General features: G+C 40.4%; 2 protein-coding genes across 4 annotated transcripts in view; one reads left to right on the top strand and one right to left on the bottom strand.

Annotated features, from left to right (window-relative positions):
* Nucleotides 1-21,052, top strand: part of LOC108144043 (innexin shaking-B) — a 159,779-nt gene that overhangs the window by 87,840 nt on the left and 50,887 nt on the right. For both annotated transcript variants that reach the window (XM_017268693.2, XM_017268684.2), the window contains one exon: nt 9,039-9,971. The gene's annotated coding sequence lies outside the window, so the exon portion shown is untranslated. The remainder of the gene's footprint in view (nt 1-9,038; nt 9,972-21,052) is intronic.
* LOC108144029 (glycerol-3-phosphate acyltransferase 3) overlaps nt 13,286-21,052 on the bottom strand; it is a 34,498-nt gene continuing 26,731 nt past the window's right edge. Inside the window, exons 1-2 of one of the 2 annotated variants that reach the window (XM_017268663.2) lie at nt 17,140-17,482; nt 13,287-14,730 (exon numbers count right to left, since the gene is read on the bottom strand). In XM_017268663.2, coding sequence (XP_017124152.1) covers nt 13,457-14,728 — 1,272 coding nt within the window. In that variant the 5' untranslated portion in view covers nt 14,729-14,730; nt 17,140-17,482 and the 3' untranslated portion in view covers nt 13,287-13,456. Of the gene's footprint in view, nt 14,731-17,139; nt 17,483-21,052 lie in introns of those variants that run through there. The other variant, XM_017268672.2, reaches the window with a different exon arrangement.

The following is a 21,052-nucleotide window of genomic DNA, read 5'->3' as shown; positions in this document are numbered from 1 at the left end:
ATTTACTTAATTATTTTGTGATGGAAAGGCTACGTGATCAACCATTTTCGTAGCATACTTTTTCGGGCTATGCAAATTAAACGAAAAACAATCATGGTTATTGGGGTAAATCAGTTATAGATAATAAACAAACCAATTTCACCGATATTCATTGCTTGATTCGTTTGAAACAACAGGATAGTTATCAAATCATATGCCAAGCATTGAAATTCCTTACCATAAGGTTTAATTTATAATTTAAATCGCATTTGTTTTTAGCACTCTAATCCATTCTTAGAATTTAATACCAACTACAATAATTTCAACGTGTTTACGGTCCGTTTTTCAAGCTCATATTGCAATTTGATTTGGCAAAAATTGCATTATGCAAAACTAGGGGTTCTTGAGTGCACCAAGATGGGACAAGCGATATCCCTTGGATTCAATCTGTTTTGCATACTGAATCAATATGGTACTTAAGCCGAGATGCAACGGAAGATGACCACTTTCTCCCCGTCTCTTTCATTGCCACTGTTGCTCTTCCTTTCCTTCATCTATTTCCATTTCCATTTGCGGTGCCTGCAGCTTTTTATGGATAATCGATGCTTAAAGTCGAGACGCACTCAAAGAAAAGCGGGCTGGAAAAGCAGGGGGGGGGAAAGGACGAAAGGCGAACAAAAACCTAACGACAGCTTAATCCTTTTAAAACTGAGACCACATAAAAGCTGCAGAGCAACAACAAGAACAACAACAGCAGCAGCAAACAGAGAAATAAACCGCAAAGCGCCAACAAAAAAAAAATAAAGAAAAAAGTAAGAAAAGCCGGGAAAAGCGAGGAAAATCGAGGAAAAGCGAAGAAATCGACGACGATGGATGATGGGCGATGAGAACAATAAGGTGCTTGAGAGGAACGCCCATTTGCCACCCGCTTTTCCCACCCATTTTCCACATCCCAAAGCAAAGAGTTGAAGCGACAGCGTGACACAATAAAGACAACCCACGACAAAGGCAGGGTGTAATAACTATAAAAATAAACCGATACCAAAAAAAAAAAAAAAAGAGAATAATGGTGAAAAAACGAAACCGAAACCGAGACGGTGAAAAGCCAAAAACAGACTGCGGAAAAGTAAGCCGAAAAGGGGGATTACGTGGGAAAAGCGAGGGGTCTTAGCTCCCCTAGGCCAGCGGCAATAATTCCTAGAAAAAATCCAGCCCCCCTCGGTGAAAAAGCATTTTGTCCATGAATTTGCTTAACTTTCGCTGTCAAAAGAGCTAGAAAAATTTGCTCGAATTTTCAATTTGTTTCTTCCCGCAAGAAAAAATAAGTAATGAGCCCTAAAGCTAAGTCTTATTGTGGTATAAAAACAGGAAATATTATTAGTTTAACGGGGTGTCTTAGAGCAATGGGCTTATTCCTTGAACAAATTATACACAATATTATAATAAATAATAATAAGAACGATTATAGTCGAACTAATGAAATATTTAATTAATACGTCAAAGATAAAGAAAAATGAAAATATTTCAGATTATTTTCAAGATCTGTGTTATTATGGTATATTTTCTTTTAATAAGTCCGTTGTGGAAATTACGATTCGATTTGCCTATACTTATTTTCCTTTGTCCCAAATTAGATCTCAAGTCTGGACTAAAAACTCAGCTGCAAGCAACGACTGCCTGGCGCTACATATTTGTTTTTCCGGGCAACCATTAAATATTAAGCAACACTTGAAGTGCTGGTCCTTTCCCTCGATCCCCAAGTTCCTGGGCCATAAAGCGTAGCAAATTTGTTGCTCTTAAGATGCTCATAATCGGTTTTGCCAGGATACAGCACACACACAAGCACACACACGCAGAAGAACACTTTATGGTCTTAAAGCTCTCTTTTGGCCAAGAATTTCCACCTAAATTGATTATTAGACGGCAAAGAGTGAAAAAGTGATGGCGAAACTTTGTAAATTTCAACACGTACACAAATCCCATAACAAAGCCTTTTAATGGCAGCCGTGAAGAACTAACAAACCACATTAGCAAAGGGATTTGATTGGGTTTGGTTGTTGGTCGTTGGTCGTTAGACGTTGGCTGTTGGCTGTTGGCTGTTGGCTATTCGGTTTGGCGTAACTTTAACTAAAGTTGCCACGCATATTTGCCGAGATTTGCTACACAACAGGAAGACATAACACACACATCCTGCCAGCGGACAAATCCAATAATAAATCCGGGACACTTAACGCCTTGGCCGCAGCCACCATGACCCACAAACTAGCTAAGGGATTGCCGAAAGTCCGGGGGAGTGGGCTAAATTGGAGTTCGGCAAGTTCGGCAAGTTCGGCAAGTTCGGTTCCCCAAACGAGGGATGCAAATCGCCAAAAGCCCAACGAAGCGTCAAGGAGCGAAGGACTCTTGGGGAAAGGGCCCTTGGGGGAGGCAAGAGCTGCGGATAGTGCCACAAATCCATAGCACCCATTTTCGGGCCATTTCTTTTCCATGCCAGCACACTTTGCTTGGCTTATTTCGGTTCAATTGACTGCGCTATAAGCCGGGAATAAAGTTGTTAACAACACTTCAATCGATCGAATTTACATAAATTGCAAGCAGAAGAAATCTCAAATACAAAAAAAAAACTATCTGGCAAATTTTGAATTAGTCCACTCAATTTTTATATACATAGTTAGCTGTTAATCGAAATATTTTATCAAAAAATATATAACAAGTTTTGCTTATCAATAAAAATTTTAATATATTTATTAAATAAAATTATTATAGAAACGTTTTTAAAATTTTTAATATTTTCCTGAAGTTTTTTGAATAAGCTTAGCTTCTAAATTTTTGTAATCAAAATTTTTGTCTTTTCTTCAACTAAATATAACATTGCCAGCTTACACAAATTATTAAATAATTTATATAATAATGTGAAATAAACTGTTTTTACTGAGAACGTTAATCAGTTTTTTTACATTTTTTTTTTTTTTTATAAATAAATTAAATATTCTTCGATATATTAGAGCATCTTCAGGTTCATTTAATCTCTGTTTCCACTCAGCTGTCGTCTCTGGATTTCGAGTAATTTAATTGAGCTTGTGGTCACAGCGCCGAGGAATCATGGCAAATTACTTGATTCTGATTTGATTTGTCCGGATAACAACTCGCCCGATTTTCCCGGGATTTTTCCGGCCCCCTTCTTCGGCGGCGCCAGAAGAAGATTTTCTTTTGTTTCAAGTGGCCGCAAACACTTTTGGCCAGAAGGGCGCATCCTTTTTTGCCATGGCAATGGCTAAATGATTGGGCCAGGATGGGATTGCGATTGGCAATAGGCCCGTCGTCTGATTGCCCAAAACTAATTTGAATTTTATTGATTCGATTCGCGGTCCTGGAGCCAAGCAGAAGCCATTGCCCACTTTTCGTCATTTCCTAATCCTTCCCTTCTGGCAAAGGGATGCTGCTTTCGAATGCTTTTGATCCGCAATTTCGGGCATCGTTTTTACCCCTTTTTTTTTTCTTTTTTAAATGCCAAATTGTCTTTTAATGTGATAAACGCATATGCTCATTGAAATCGCATTATCGACGCATCACTCGGGTGTCCTTTTTGGGGAATTTGCATGCATTTATACCCGTAAGTAGCTTAAGTCGATGTCACAAATTTTTGGCCCTCATTTCGGGCTGATTGCTGACAAACGCCTGTCTGTCGCAATTTCGTGGAGTAAGTGTGTTTGTGTGTGTGGGTGTGTGTGGCCAAGGACTTAGGCTAGTTTCGGCAGGATTATCGGGGTTTTCGGGATTGTGATTTGGGATCTGAGTGTTTTACCTCAGCTTAAACTTTTCAGTGGAGGTCCCACTTCTCCCGCTTTGTGGCTATAAACTCACGAATAATTACACACGAGAGAATGAAATTTGATTAATTCAATATTTGCACTCGCTCTTCCGGCTCACCCTTCAAAAACGTGCCTGAGTAAAAGTTTCGTTTTTCTTTTGGCTGTGGCTCTGTGTGAATTTCCATGTTTGTTTAGCTAATAAATTCCGAGAGCAAAAGTAATCAAATAATTGCAGAATATACAGAAACAGAAACAGAAACAGAAACACGCACCCACATACACATGTTTCTCGGCTTGTTTTATTGCCATTTTATTTCATAAAATTTACGAGCCACAAAAAGTTTGCCACTACCGTCGGAAAAAAAAGGCCCAACACACACACACAAAGGAAGTACCCAGAAGATATAGTGAAAGTGGAAGCAGTTTGCAAAGAATAATAAAGTTGAACAAAGCAGTACGAGTCTATCAGTCAAAAGTGGCGGAAATCGTGTTTTTTTTTTTTTTGCTTTGGTAACTTAATATTGATGACGCTGCTTAGACACAACCCCATATCCACGTTTCTTGCTAGTAAAAGCCCCAATAATCCTGACAAATCGCGGTTAGTTCTTGGGGTTACCAAGTGACATTCGCTTTATGACGCGCACTTTATACTGCAGAAATGAAGACAACTTACAACGTTGTTTATATCACTTAAAAAAAAAGCATTTTATGGGTAAAATTTTTGTAAGGGGAAATTGGCGATTATGCACATTTATTTTGAGAACTACTCAAAAATGACTCATGACAAAGGCCACAATGATTGTGAAGGAGTTATTAAAACTTTGATTTCATCCACAAATATCTTCATAAGCATCTACAGCTGCTAACCTTATTTTTATTAATACAACTCTTAAAGCGAGCTGATCAGGTAACAATTTCATAGCTTGACATTTAACAAAGTGATTTCAATAACATTTTTATTAAATTTATTTACTCTGTGCATTTTGTACAGATTTAAGTAATACAAAAATAAAGATTTTAAAAATTCCTAAATTCTCATATACTTATTCATGGCAACTTTAGCATGAATTAGAGAAGCCTATTTGCTATTTATACACTTCACTTAATTTTCATTCTTTTATTCACTCATATGTGAGTGTGTATCGTGGCGAAAGGATTCGAGTTATTTCCTTTATAACCCCTTCCAATCCAGATGTCGTTTTGTGATGTCTGAAATTTCATTTCGTACGATTCGTGCATATCGAATTCCCCTTTTTTTTTTAAGGGGTTACTTTTAGGGTTGCCTCCTGTTTGCAGGACTCCCAAGGAATGGGGGCCACCCACATTGTCACTTTTGTGCGCCTTCTACGTGCGGTTGATTGATGGATTCGCTTGTTTACTTGTCAAGCCGCAACAAGAATGTACTTTTGGGCTGGGAGAATTGTATGGGAATGGGGGAAAAGCGTGGAAAAACGGTCTGGGAAAGGATTTCAAAATAAGCAATAGTCAGCAGTAATCGTGATATATCATATCGCAAACCGTAGGGGAACAGCAGCCGCATGATATGGGTATTTTTCTGCCACGATTTCATTTTCCCCAGCCTAACTTGCTGTTTTTTTGCCCCCGTTTCTCCTTCTTTTATTTTTTGTATTTTTTTTTTCCTGACAGCTGCCGCACAGTATTTGCGGAATAAATTTTAAAGCCCAGCAAATGTAAATTCCGTCTCGAGCGGAGACATAAATCATAGCAATTCATTGCCCTCGAGCACGCACTCCGGGGCAATTGACGCCAAGACAAAGCGCTTCCTGATGGGGTTAAATGGGCCAAGGACACAGGGGACCTGCGGAAATCGGGCGACAAGTCGGTCCCTAAATAAGATTCAAACACCAAGTGACACTCATGATTTGCTGGCTTTTAAATACGATTTTATTGCAATTTCCATGGTTTTAACCGCCTTAAAGGTACCATGTGTACAGTGTACATATATCAATTTTTCAAAAATCATAAACATATGATTAAACACAACCTTAAGAGAATACTTAGTATAGCTCTTTCCTTCTTAATAAGACTGGAGGCATAAAATAGCATTTGGCTATTGAATTTTAAACGTACGCTTCTTCACACATTTTTTCTTAGGAAATGTGCCATTTTTATTTTTTAAAAATACTTCAGCTGAAGTAACTGAAAAGTTAATGATTTTAAAAAGTCATCCTCCGCCTTCAATAATTTCAATTCTTAAGAAAAGTGCATTTTGAAATAAACTAGAGTCAGAAATACTTCCAAATTAAATAAAATTATAAACACTATTTGAGCAGCAAGGTTCCCCAATTTGGCTGTATTCTGGTTGGCTGGCAATGGATAAAGTTTTTGGGAAACATGAGAAACTCTTTTCCACAAAATCTTTAATAATTTGCGCCCGGACACATTCCGAGATGATCTAATAAACTTGCCTGAATGTCTGCAAAATCCCATTTGGAGTGGCTCAGAATGGCGCTGCCCCCCTTCGTCTCGCATTTCCATTTCTGTGCGTGTTGCTTGAATCTCATTACAATTGCAAAGGAAAGCGAGCAAGGGCGTAGAAAAGTGGGGAAAAGTGGGGAAAAGTGGGGAAAAGCGGGGAAAAGTCCCGCAACCAGTTCGCCTTGAGGCCAAGAATACGCATTTCATTTGCAAGAAGCCAACGCTGACTAGTTTTCCCATTTCCCGACCTCGCCGAACTAGCCGAAGAAAACTCAGAAAAGCCATCTAAAAGTTAATTACAATTGCCTCTGCCCGCGTTGCTGCAACTTTAACTGCCGCAACGAGTTCGCATTAAGCAGAAACGAGGCAGGCGAAAAAAGGAGCACGTGAAAAACGAAAATAAATGCCAAACGAACTGGGAAATACCCTGGAAAATAATCCGAGCAAATTCGTTGAAAATATTGAAAGAGACAGTGGAAGAAAAATAATTGTACAAATAAATAATGAAATTAATCATGCTAAAATGTGGAATAAATTTTTGAATAACGGTCCTCAAAAATATATGAGGTCTTTTCCACTTTAAGTCCTACTACTGTCTATTTATAGAAAATAAAAGGGCTCATAAATATATTAAATAAAACCAAACTTATTACTAATTTTAAGAGATGCATAGCAATTAATTTAATTCAATAAATAGAAAGTTAAAGTCTGAGTCTTTTTGGTAGATGATATGTAAATGTATATCTTGGGTGCTTTTAATGAGGTTAAATGAGGTTAAATATTTATTAAATACACGAAAAATTGCCAGCTTAAAGATAAGCTTTTCCCGGAAATTTTCTGCTACAGGGTATCCCGAAAAAAAGCCAACCCGCAATGAAGTTCGGGCCGTAAGCAGTGCCAGTGGCTGGAACAGTAATATCTGAAGTAACTGGCAGTCCCAGTATCTAAATGCTGCAGTTTTCCGCGGCGAGAAAGGGGGCGGGGCGGGGGCGTATAAATATTAAAAAGAAAATCTGCTACATGGCTACGTGCGACGCATTTCAACGCAGTCAGCGCGACCTAAGTGAACTCCTGCCACTCCCACTTTTCCACCCGTTTTCCCTCAAACACACACATACATACACACAAAAAGGATACAAAGCAGGTCGGTTCGGGAGAATAAAAGTCGAAAAAAAAATGAAGAGAAATTTACTTTGACATATTTTTGTGCTTAGCAAAGCAAATACTTTCATTATTTTTGCTGTTGGGCACAAAATTTTCCTTCTCGCCCACTTTTATTTGCCCCGCAGGAAAAACCCAGGAAAATGGGAGGGAGCTGCATTTGAGTAGCTCAAAACATTCTGCGGTCCACGCCCAGAGCTTGAGTGGAAAATGACTGAAAATCCGGGGAGGCGGGGAAAAGTCCATCCAATGACCCAAACGTGGACGTAATTTGGCAACATTGTTCGCCTCTTCAGCGCAGCTGATTTAAGATAGGTCACGGAAAAGTTGCCGAAAATCAGAATGCGATTAGAAATTTTCATATTTATCGATTTTTTTGAGGCATCGTAAAACCACTGAGGAGATTTCAAGAATTATCAATCTACGACAAGGAATGAAAAGTAAAATATTGCCAGGAGACTTAGAACTTAGTTGAAATTTGATTTCTTATAAAAAAATGTTAAGAAATATAACACAATGTTACTTATAGAGTAAATAAATGTATAAGCAATATAAAACTATAAACATACTATAATGAACCAATTGTGGTAAATATATGTAAGACAGAAAGCGGTTAAGTATTAAAGCCTTATTTTTCTTTTCATTCCAATTAAAATGGCAGACAGAAAATAATGACTTGCAGGAAACCAAAATTACAGCGCATGCATAAATGTGGATCGAATTACTTGATCTGCTCTCCCGCTCTCTTTTGAAATTTTTTCAGCGAGAGAGCTGGTTGCATTTTTTTTAAATTCTCTTCTTCTTTAGATATACATACATTTTCAAGTGCGAACTTATTAGAACGCACAAAGGAATAAAATGGCAAAGGCAGACAGCGGTAAAGCAAAAAACAAAAAGATTTCTGTTCACTCACTCTGCATTATAGTTGGTGCTGAAAGTTTTTTCCTTTTTCCTTATTTGGTGTAAAACGCTTTTCCTTTGGGCTTTCCCGATCAAATGAAGAAAACGAGCATCAAATAGGAAACGAAAATGTGCGTCTCCTTGTCACCTTCCTTTTCCTTGCTTTCCTTTGGTTTTGTGTTCCAAAGCCCGTTCTTTTTAGCCTCGCTTGTCCAGCGGCTTTGCTTAAAATGATTTCCAGTAAAACTTTTTCAAGTTGATTGCCCACTAATAGTGGAAGGCGACGATGGCAACGTCTGGAATGCAAATCTGTAATGGAAGTGCTAACCTCTCGCGCGACTGAGTGATAATGGAAAATGGCGACGATCCAGTGATAAATTCTCTCTCTCTTCGGTCCACTTCCAAAAGAAACTCTCTCAGTTTGGTGGCACTGACGGGAAGTGGAACCACGATACACTTTATTTGCGCCTTAAGTTTTAGCTTTCCAACGAAATACAAACTCATTACTGGTTTTTAAAGAACAGATTGTGTGGCTCTAAAATTCAGTGTACTCATAAATGTGTTAATGCATAGACAAATACTTAAGTATACAATTTACTGTGAATAAGCAGAAGCTGAAATAACAATAAGGAGCAAATAAGATAAGCAAAAAGAAATTTAAAGGAAAATTCGATTTGTTATAACATTGTAGCTGTACAATTTATGGGCAGAAAATTTTAACAATCATTTCCTCTTGATTCTTTCCAGATCGTCGAGTGTCTATGAGGACAGCTGAAAGTATTTTGTTTTTTTTTTTTGGGGCGTGGCTCCAACTGCCCCACGCCTACGCCCACTCACGCCCACAGGAGCAAGTGAGACGGCAGACGGTGCGACAGAGAGGGCGAGACAGATGTGCGAGCGGCGGTGAGCGGTGAGGGGGAGAAGGAGAAAGAGAAGGAGAAGAGGAGAAGTGGGAGAAGTAGGCGCAGAAGGACGCTGGACGAAGACCATGGATTGGACCCGGTGGCAAATGGCCAGAGAAAGAGCTGGCAACCCTGGACAAGTCAGGAACAACCCTGGGCACAAGGATTGCGATCGTGAGACCCGATTGGAGTGGTTGCCCATTTGATTTGTTGCGGCTTCACACGTAGGTTCTATCAGTCAGTCAGTCAGTCAATCAATCAGCCAGTCAGTCAGTCGATCAGTCAGTCACCCACTCAATAAATCAATTGTGCCGCAGTGCTCGATTGTCGTTGTACCCCCACATCATCAGTTAAAAACCAAAATACAATAGCAAGCGATCAAGACATGCACATTACTGTAAATACTCAAATCAAAACTCAAAACTAGTTTCATAAACGTAAAAGCCAAAACAAGAAAACCAACAAAAAAAACAAATTCCAAAAAACCACAAAAAAATAAAAGTGCAGTGTATAGTGTTCCACGACAGAGGAAAAACAGACGGCAAAGGAAAATCGAGTGGGGAAAACTCCAAAAGTGAGAGGGCGGCCAAGGGCTGCCCCGCAACAACTAAAAACACCAAAAAAAAAAAACAAAATAAAATAAACCCCTCAAGATCAACAACCGAAATCAACAAGAAAATCCACAACAACAACAGCATAACGCCCCCAACACTGCCAATGCCATTGCCATTATCAAGAACAACGTTCGTTCATCATCGTTCGTTTAGATTTGACACAAGTGAGTCTTAGCCTAAATCATAATCATTCTATCTATGTATTTTATGTATCTATTTAATAATCTCCGTTGATTTTCTAAGCTCCCATTTTGGAACCAAAAGTAAACCACTTTTATCTGCTTGCTTTTGGTCTTCAAAAATAGAGTTTTCGAATCAGCGAGATTATCTTCTGCATTTTCCAAACATTTTTAGCTATAAGTATGTGAACTGTAAATATATTTCCTCTTCCAAAAAATAGTTTTCATACATTTGAGACATTGATTCCTAAAGTTTTTTAAAACCCTTCCTGTGGGAGCCTTAAAGTAGAATAATATATTAAATCACAAATAGGAAATTAAAAACAAAATAATATATTTATCTACATTTTGATCTACAAGAACGAGGATTTACAAATCTTCAGGGCCTCAAGGGTCTTCTTTATTTATATAGTAAAAGTACGAGTACATATCAAATTGCATATTCCAAACATTGATAGCTTTAAGTAGGATAATTGTAAATATTATCCCTTGTAAAAACTAGTTTTGATATATATTTGCCAAAAACTCCTTTAAATCTTAATGAACTTAGTATGAGCGTACTTACTAAAGACGGTAATTAAATCAATTTTACATAGATTTTGGTGTAACCTTACCATTTGCAGCTAATTTTTATGTGGCATGTAAGTGCTGCAAGGAAAGTGAGTGAATTATTAATTAGAACCAAACACGTTAACTGAAAGAGTTTCGTGATTTAACACCATTCATTAGGGTGTTGCCGTGAGTAATTAAACTTGTTGATGGAAATGTTTTCTGGAAGTTACTTAAGTGGGACTTTCACTTAACTTATTTTTTAGAACTGACAGAAATTTAAGCCTAGAAACAATTAATAAAAATGCAAATGCAACTATATAGTGAAATTTGGAGTGCAGGACTCGCCACTGACTAAGTGATTTCAGGATCTCAGTGATTTCTTCATTAGCGCGTCAGGCTGATTAGTGAATAGTCCTTAGTGTTTAGCGCCTAGTGTCAAGTGCCATCAATAAGAGTTGCTTTCGATGAATCACTTAGCCGACAGCTGCCGCGAATGCACCCATTGGGCGACGGGGGCCGAGTTGCAGTTGCCATCCATCAATTAGTTGTGCACCACTTGCAACACCCACCCACCCAGATGCCCACCCACTTTGCATTTTCGTTTAGCCGGGCAACTCCCGCGTGTCCACTCCCAATCGCAATGGCAATCTGCAATCTGCAATCTGACAAATCAAATCTTGTATGCAAAGCAGCCCAAGCAAAGCGGCAACTGGCGACACGAGCGACGGCCACAGCAAAAGCAACAAAGCGTCGAGCAATTTGTACAAGCATTTGTGGCAACAAAACGCCAGCACGCAGACGACAAAAAAAAATCAAAAAACAAAAAACAACAGGAAAAGGAAAGCACGCGAAGGAAAGGGAGACAAAGCGAATAATCAGGAGGACTTTTAGAAAAGCATAAGCAGGGATATAGCAGCGGAAAAATATATATTAATGAATGAGCCAGCCAAGAAAAGCAACAGATAGAAATGAAAAGTTGATTCAGCAGAAACACATAAGCAATTTGCATGCCAAGAAAAGAAAAGCAATTTTTTCCCAAATAAAGTATGCAAAAACCAAGAAAGCAAGTTTGCCATATAATTACAACAATTTGAGTAAGCAGAAGAGAAAAAAGCTAGAAGACTAGATAAAGAGAAGAATCCAAAGCAGCAAAGCATCAAAGCAAGTTAGCAAGAAAGCAAGAAAGCTAGCAAAGCAGAAATAGAAGCAAGCAGCAGACAGAAAATCAAGAAAGCAGCAGCAGATAGAAAAAAAGAAAGCAGAGCAGATAGCAAGCAATAAGCAAGAGATTACAAAGCAAGAAAACAGCTGATTGAATTATAAACACGAGCAAGCAAAGCAGGCAAGCAGGAAAGCAAGTTAGCAAACAAGCAAGAAGTCCAGGGAACAGGAGTCGGAGACGGACGACCAAATACTCTAGTTGCGTGACCCGCACGTTTTACACAATAACCAGCGTAATTGCTCATAGAGCGACTGCTCCGAATGACCCGCACGCCGGAGTAACCGACCGTTTACGTTTACGGCAATTACAAGCCGGTCCGCCGGAGGAGGTGACAGGCAATTAGGCTTCGGGCTTCGGGTGAGAGAGCCGGTGGCGGAGGGGGGTCGGCCGTACCCCCCCACCCCAACCCCGGATGTATAAGCCGGACACGCTCACGCGCCGCGGCAGCCTGAGATCCCTGCGCAGCGCCCCGCTCCTCAGCACCGTGCTCGAGAGCACCCTATCGCTGACCCGCATCCACCCGATCGCCTCCTTGGAGCTGCCCGGCCTCGACTATGCGGTCCACTCGCAGTCGGCCTTCGGCGCCTACGGGCTGGCCCATCCCCGCGATCTAGCCACCTGCACCTCGTTGCGCAGCGGCCTTGCGGCGATCACCGCGGCCTCCGCCTCCGCCGCCGGGGGCGTCTCCCAGTCGCAGAGTGCCCTGCTCGGGCGCTACGGACCCAACGCCTCGATTCGCCACGGAGAGCGAAAGATTGTCCAGCCGAAACGGTAGGTTCTTGCTATACCTAAAGTCATGTGGTAGAGTGCCCCAAATGGGACCTAGAGTCATCAACTCATCAGGTTTGCCCCAATCACATCTAAATAAGGTGATCTTAAGCTTTCAGTGGTGTTTGAGAAATTACTAGGGTTTTTACATCACTTTTTAAAGTGCCTAAAAGTATGCAAGAATTTATTTTTATCCCGGAAATCCGATGAATTCGTTCCAAATAACACAATTTCATTTTTCACTGCATACTTTTGGACAACTTTCTAAATGATTTTAAGATCCTGCTTATTTCTATGGCACCCCTTATGTAGGGTTTTTATACGCTTCAATCTCTGTCGATATCTCAATTTAAGCCTTGTAAAAACATACCCTTTTTATTACTTATTATTTCCGAAATAATTGTAATGAATAGATATTCCTACTGTGGCTCAAGAATTCGCGTAAAGATAATAATGTCTCTGTAAGAACTTACTTAACCTACATCGTATTTGAACATCCAGAGCTGAACTTGTTTTCAGGTATAAGTCTATATATATTAAATGTGTATGAGTGGAATGATTTGCCCAGTCAAAGTACCCTTTAAGCTTCAATTTATTTTAGAATGGAATTTAATGATTATAAAGCTCAAGAATTCGTACAGTACACGAAAAAGAGAAACATACTAAGTCTACAATAGGAAAATGTAATATTTTTTAATATGTCACATTTTGTCAACAATTTTTTTTTTAATACCATTTAATTTATTTATTTATTTTTTATTTTTTTTACATTTTCTTTATCAACCCTCGAAAATATGTTGTTTATTACAATTCTGTTGTCTTGTATTACATGATTATAAAAATACAAGATACTTGGGAGCAATGATAAGTGTGTGCGTATGCTTGGTATTTCTTGGGGAACGAATCGGTTGGTATGATGTCAGGTGGACTACTGCCAATCCCTCACTGGACTCCAGCGCTTCAGGTTGCCATCCCAGGGCAGATCGTCGATGTCCGCCTGTGCGGCAATGGCGGCCTTCACGCGATTCGAAAACTCCACCGGCGACTCATCCGCACAGCGGCTAAACGGTGCCATGTACCAGACATCGCAGCAGATGCACCATGAACTGACCACCATCAGCATGTACCGGAGCATCGAGTACCGGGCGCTGTCCCAGAAGGCCTCTCCAAAACGGCGATCGTATCGAATGGCCACTGGATGGACAATGTCGCTGACGGCAAAGCTGCCCTTCTTGAACTGCATCACGGCGGTGTTGTTGATGCAGGTTCCCTCGGGAAAGAGCAAAACCGGCGGTCGATCCTTTGCCGAGCAATGCATTCGAAGGACCAAACCCAGGCCCTCACGATCATTCAGCTGACGGCGATCGAACCACATGTGATGGGAGACCCGGGAGAGGGCCCTCTGAAAGATTCCCAAAATACCATCATGCACCTGTCCCGTCAGCGAGTAATTGCCATCGCACATCAGCACAAGGACATCCAAGGGACTGGTATGATTGCACACACAAATGCCCCTAGTGGGTCGATACTCCCTGTTGTGGAATCGACGGATCATGGGCAAACAACCGGCTGTGATGCAAAAGCACTGGCGCAGTACCAACTCCACCAGCTGTTTCTTGAAATGCCAATCGGGCAGGTGGCCCAACAGCAGCGTTAGTCCGCTGATCATGAACAGGCACAGACAGCAGGCAGCGGTTCGCATTGGCACAAGCAATGCATAGCGGATTAGCCAGCCGAGTAGCCAGACCAATCTCAATTGCCAGTTAAGATATCGCTTCCTCTGTCGCAAATTGCGCGTCAGCAGATTCCATTTGCCAGCTGGTGCTGGTGCGGCCACAAACCGCTGGGTCACCTCGTCCTCCAACACCAAGGCGAGGCCAGAGGTGATCAGATCACAACACTCCTCCACACGTACGTTTAGGCGATTCTTCATCGGCGGCGAGAGCAGCATATTCACGCCATCACCCCTGTCACGTTGCCTTGGGTTCTCGGATCCAGAGTCGTTTTGCTCCTTCATTCCCGGCAAAATCCACTTCTTGGTCAGCTGTTTGCGCTCGTCGCGAGCCCGCTTCCGGCCAGCTATCGCCAACTGTTTGGCGATCCAGGCAAACAGACACTCCAGGGCATTTAGATAGCGACGCTGCAGCCAGAAGGAGCTGGCCCAAAACAGGATTGCCACGACGAGCACTTGAAAGAACATGACTGTGTGTGCGTGACAAGAAAATATAAGGTTACAAGGAAAAAATCAAATCAATAACTGTCGACAATATAACTAATTTGAAAACAAATATGTCCCTACTAGATGGAGCCACTTGTAGGTCTATTGGCGCGCGTCAAACATAAAATATCAACCGCCATCTGGTGGTAAAGTGTATATTTCTGTAAGCTTGATTACTTATGTAACAATGATTTAATTTGATAATGTTGCAGTGTATTAATAGGCGAGGTTCAAATAAAACGTATATAGCCAAAAGGTACATTTTTTTTTATTAATTATTATTATTATTACTGCTTAAAATGTACAGCCCACTTTTAAAGAAAAGTTTAAGAAAGACCTGCATATTAGCTCAAAGCAAATAGCAATAAAGCAATATAAATAATTTTTGTTGAACTGCATTAATGCGCTCAAGAGTTCAACCACGATTTTGCCAATTAAAGCCGTAATTCAATTTGGCGCCGACTTTTTGGCTTTTGCCTCGCATTTCCCCGGTTTTTCTTACACATATTTTTTTCCTATTTTTTTTTTTTTTTTTTGTTAAGCGCCCAAAAGACTTTTGATTTATTTAGCCCGAGATGTGAAGGAAAAAGTAAGAAGGGCGCAAGAAACTTTGCCGTCGCTTCCTTTTATTTTTATATTTTTTTTTTTGCGTTTTTCTGGACGGGTTTGCGCCGCTTATGGGTTTGAGTTTTTGGGTCTTTGGGTTCGGCTCTTTTGCCTTAGCCCATTTTTTTTTTTTTTGTTGGTTTTTTCATATGGCAATAATTCAATTATGCCATAACAAGGCCGCAAAATGTTTGCCTCGAGCCGACCCGAAATCACTTAAAAACCACAGAAACTTCTGGCTTTGTTAATTCGTTAATTAAATGGGGGCTTTGCGATTTCGCCACCGCTCCTCTCGAGGATTACGCAATGAGCGATGATGATGGTGATGGTGTTGGTGGTATGGCGGCGGTATATCCGTGCCATCCTTCCGCCCTTTTCCATTGATTACATTGGCTGGCAACAATCTTGGCTTATCAAATGCAAACAACGAGGACAGGCAGCTTCAACGTCAACGTCAACGACAACGACAACGACAACTCATTTAGGCCCGGGTCCGGGCCCTTAATTAGCATAGAATGTGTTTTAAAAAGCCACTTGAGCTAAACATTCAAAACACCTTTAGGGTGTTTTTTCCCCCTACTACCCCATCCAGAGATCCTCTTTACCTGTCTCTCTGGCCCAGCCTTTCCTCACTGTTCCCCGCTTTTCCTCGCTTTTCGCCGCTTTTCCTCGCTTTTCCACTTTCCCAGCGACAACGACAACGACCTTAGGCGCTTCTGTTGCCAAGTCTGCGGAGATTTCTGTGCGGGGAAGTATCTGCGTGGCACAGTTTGGCAAGTCTGGGGCCGGACAGATTTAAATACTCTAACTGCCAAAAGCGAGAAGTTAAAAAGGGCAACGGCGACTGGGAAAAGTGTTTGACACCCTAAGGTGTACCTAGTCTACAAATGAAATTTTATTAAGTTCCGAACAATAGCTTTGCATTCGGCAGAGACCACACTCTTTAATTGATTTTAATTTGAGTTCTCTTTTCATTTGCCACACAAATTTTTATTTAATTGTTTTCGATTGGTTGTTATTATTATTTATTCAATTAATGGATTTTTTTCATTGATAATGTGCATTAAAATTGATTGGATTTTCTGTTTATAAAACCATGGTATTTCTGATGTGTTGATGTTACGGTTATTCTTAGCACTTTTAAATTATACAAGAAATAAAGACGGTTAACTAAATAAATTGTTAAGATCCATTAAAGAGAGATGGTTTTATTGCCCACTTTTAAGCTCCCAAATAGGGTTTGAAAAATTTTTAAAAATTGCCAACCACATCACAATTATGTTTCAACTATACCACTATCACCCAATATATATATTCCGGTATAGGTAGAGTACACCTGCGTCGACGTCGACGCAGCGACGACTGCGACAGAGGCAGCACGTGACGCTCAAGTGTTGGGATAAGCATTTCCGCTCTTCAGACGTTACACGAAAAAAGCGCCCCCTCTTGTGACAAAGCGCTTGTTGTTGTCGCGGAAAAGCGGTGGAAAAGCGTTGGCCAAAGGGGGGGCTGGGGTGGGGGTTTGTGGGCAAATGAGGAAGCACGAAATGAAATTGTGACGCTGGCGCAGCGACACGCCCACATGACGAGGCGCCGCCACGCCCACCTGCCATTCAAAAGTAATTTAGCGTTTAAAAAACATTTTTCTGCCTGACTTTTAAAAAAGTTGCGCGTAATGCTGCGAGACGTGTGTGTGTGCGAGTGTGTGTGTGGGTGAAGCAGGTGGAAAAACAGTTGGCAGGGCGGGTAAATTCGGGGGAAAAGCGGTGGAAAATCCCGCCACTCACCTGGTTGTTGTAGCCACGTTCCGATTTCGATGTCGTCGTCTGTCTGATCCGCCCGATTGTATTTTGTTATGGCTCGGTAAAGTCGAAAAAAAAACACACACTGCCTACGAATTTTCTTTTTCCTTATTGACTTTGACGTTTCCCCAAACGGCTACGTGAGCGAATCACGGGGGAAAATCTGGGGAAAATGCCTATGGAAGTGCCGCTTAGATTATGAAAAGCCTACGCTTCGACAAAAAAAAAATAGGTACGCAGGATAATGAGATTAGGGAAGTTGTTAGCACTTAAGTACTGGATAAAATGGCCGCTATTTGGAAAACAAATTCTTTAACCTTTAGCGGGAGTAAAAGAGAAAAATGTACTTCCATATACATATAATATATATAATATTCCATATGCAATGAAAACATGATTCTACATTACTTTATGTATAAGAAACATGCATCTCTTAAATTAAATTAAAACAAAATAAATCAAACTATTTCATTGATCAATGATCAACAACCATGGGCTTAAACGCACTTACATATTAGTTAGAGCAATAATATAATTTATAAAAAACAATCATTGATAAAAACTAATTTAAAATAACATACCAATTAAGTCATTTCCCAGGAAAAGAATTTAATAGGCATCACAGAGTTAAATAAAATAAACAATCAAGTATAATAATGACAATGGGAAAACAATCACCCCACTCTCTGCATTAGCATAATTTTGGGTGATTATTTCCATAAGTTTTTTAGCCTCCCCAAAAGCTAGGGAATATTCTTGGGGGGTTTTTTTTTTTCATCCCCTCTGGAAGTTTTTAAGCGCCTGTTTCACAGCCAAGTTAATTAAAAAAGTGTTGCCGTTTGACCCTCGGAACTTGGAACTTGGAGATCGCAACTCGCAATTCAAATCCCTTTGACACTTGATGGAAAAAGCCCGCCCGCACTTTTCCATAATTGGTTTATGCCATTTTCCCGGCTTGTTTACGCGCCGACAACATTTGCATAATGAAACTGAGAATCAAATACAAGAAACGTGATTTATAATTTTTCTGTTGTTGAGCCGGGCATTTTAATTAGTCCCCGGAAGAGGACCCATCGCCTAATTATGTGGGGTTGGGGTTTGCTGCTGAGGTCCTTTCTCCTGCCATCAAGTCATTATTTAATATAAGCCGCCTTGCTCTCCATGCTTTTGATAAATTATTTCCGCCTGATGGACGCTACGTGACGAAAGTTGTCAGAAAAGCCAAGAAAAAGGGGGGGGGAGTATCGTCTTATGTATTTTTGATTTGCGGCCGCATCGAGCCGTTTGCCAATCATCCATCCTCGAGGCCTCGTTTATTTGCGGCAATTAATCAATTTGGCCGACCGAGCGGCTTATCCCCGAATAAGTGATAAAGATTTATCACTCAGCCGCCCCGTTGGCGAGGTCCTTAAAGCGCATTAAAGCGCCGGACTCTGCACGTTCATTGAACCAAACATTTTGACTTTTGCGTCTGAACGCACATGAAAAGCATTTGGAAAATGGGAAAACGCAGGGGCAGTCGTTTATTTTAACTAAGAACCAACACAACTGCAGGCGTATTAAGTAGCGAATGGCATCCAAGTCGCACAGTTAAATTCTCTTGGTTTCATTTTATATAAATAAATTATGTATTTAAATATATATAAATTTCATTGTGACAAGTGCATTACATTATAAGTGAATATACTAGTGGCACTAGGATAATAGTCAACTTTAAACTTCCATTATTTTAACACAATTTTTTATGTATTTATAAAATTAAGCATACAAAAAGCATTCTGTAATTTGTTCATTTATTTATTTATAAAATCAAGCATTTTTTTCATAAATAGTTGACAACTGTTTGTACTTGTTTTATTATTAATTAACTTATTTTAACAGGCTATGACATAGAACAACACAAATTAAGTTCAAAGTAATCCTAACTTTTAACTAAAATCAAACAATAATAATTTCTTAGTATTAAACAATTTTATTAAGCACATTACAAATTGAACGAGCAAGCCAGTAAATGGGAAATCGTTTAGGACTTTCAAAGCAAACGAAAGCTGCAAATGTTGAACATAAATCTTTAAAAGTGAAGAGCACTGGATATATAGTGTACTGCTCTGTCCGACCCCCAATTTCCCGTGCACCCAGCCATTTTCCCGCGCCTCCATCATTTAGCCCTCTGCATTTTCGACGTTTTTTTTTTTTTCTCGCTTAAGCGGCTTCACGTTCAAGCGAAACGGGGGTCAATGCACCCGGAAAAAGTGTGGGTGGGGGAAAATAAGGTGGAAACGGTGGGAAAACAGGAGGGGGAAAGCCAGTCAGACGGCGACGATGACTCGTTCACGATGTTTACGTTTTGAGCCGCGCTTTTCGGGGCTTGTCAACGCCGTCCTCTCAACTTATTACTGAGAATTCCTGCCCGGAGAACCTTGCTCAATTTCTTAGGTGCAAAAAGTTGCACTTCACCTGCTGGTTTTTTGGATGGTGCAATCTAAGTGGGTGGCGCAGACTGAGTGGGTGGTGTTGCAGACAGTGGGTGGTTGTGCTAAGTGAAGTGTAGGCGCAAAGGCGAAACACGCGAAACTTGTCGGCGCAATGTAATAAATTTCGAAAACGTCCAATCGCTCGGCCCATAACGAATGGCTTACCCAATGCACATGGACAGAAGCCACCCAACCACCCACGCTGCACCACCTACCCATACAGAACAACCTTGTTCGGCCGCTGCAATAAGTCTTTCATGGCTTAGGGAGCCACCGAAAGAGAGCGGAAAACTTTTATCATTAAAGTTGAAAGCTAAAATTCGGCCATAAAAAGTGCGAAGTAAGAAAATGGGCGAAAATCGGTAAGAGAGTGTGGAAAAACTCGCGAAACGTGACTCACAAAATACGCTCACGTGACCGAGTCAATAAAGTGTGCGAAAGATTCGCGAGTAAATGATTTTACCCACTCTTAATGCCCGTCATTCCTTTTGTGTTGATTCTATTTTACTTGATCAACACTGCTGTTAAGCTTACTTCCGCTTTTCCAACACTGTCGCAAAATGAATTGTCCACCGAAATATATATTTAGCTTTGTGTTTTAGAATAGGGATTTGAAAATTTCTAAACAATGTTGAAAGTTGCTTCAAAGGTCTATACAATGTTTCTTGTAATGAACTTTCACCCTATCCAACACTCACTTTAACTATTAGTATTATGATTTTTTTTTTTGCTGACAACTTTTATTAATAATGTGACACTATCCAACACAACCCTTAATCATATACTCTAATTATTATTATTTTGACTAAATGTTCTATCACATTAATTTTACACATAATGTTTGATCTATTTTTAAATCTTCATGTTAAGTTACGTTCATATTTCATTGCTTAGGTAATTTTAAGAATTTTTCTATATATTCCGAGATGTAATGCATTATGGACAATGTTTAAAAATCTGTCAAATTTGCATCCCCATTTGCTACTGTAATTCCCAAAATCGATCAACCTGACTCCGTTTGTCGAACTTGACTTAGCCACTTGGCCGGCTCTCGACAGCTCCATTGTGGATTCTTCCCTGGCTCCATGGCAGCACTTGGTCTAACATCCGCTGGGTTTCCCTGTATATTTCGCAGCATTTTCCTGCATTTCCCAGTCCGTTCAGGTAACTGAACTCGCACGTACTGCAGCCCCATTTGGAGTTTTCCCCATTTCTCACCCTGACTGCAGATGGCCGTCCCACTTTATTTCATTTCATTTCCTGCCATTTGCAATTTTCCATTTCAGGTGAGTTGCTGCCAGTGCAAATTTTATTGATTTCGAATGCAATATTTTTGGCTTGAGGGATGTCGGCTGGGTGTTTTAGATGGCAAATATTCGTTTAGGGGTCCATTCGCCCTGCTCTTTTCGGGATCCGATCCTGCA

This window comes from Drosophila elegans, unplaced genomic scaffold, assembly GCF_018152505.1.
Source record: "Drosophila elegans isolate 14027-0461.03 unplaced genomic scaffold, ASM1815250v1 contig_149, whole genome shotgun sequence".
In the NCBI taxonomy this organism is placed as follows: domain Eukaryota; kingdom Metazoa; phylum Arthropoda; class Insecta; order Diptera; family Drosophilidae; genus Drosophila; species Drosophila elegans.
Note: the sequence above shows the minus strand (reverse complement) of the source record. Positions and strands in the feature narration are given on the sequence as shown.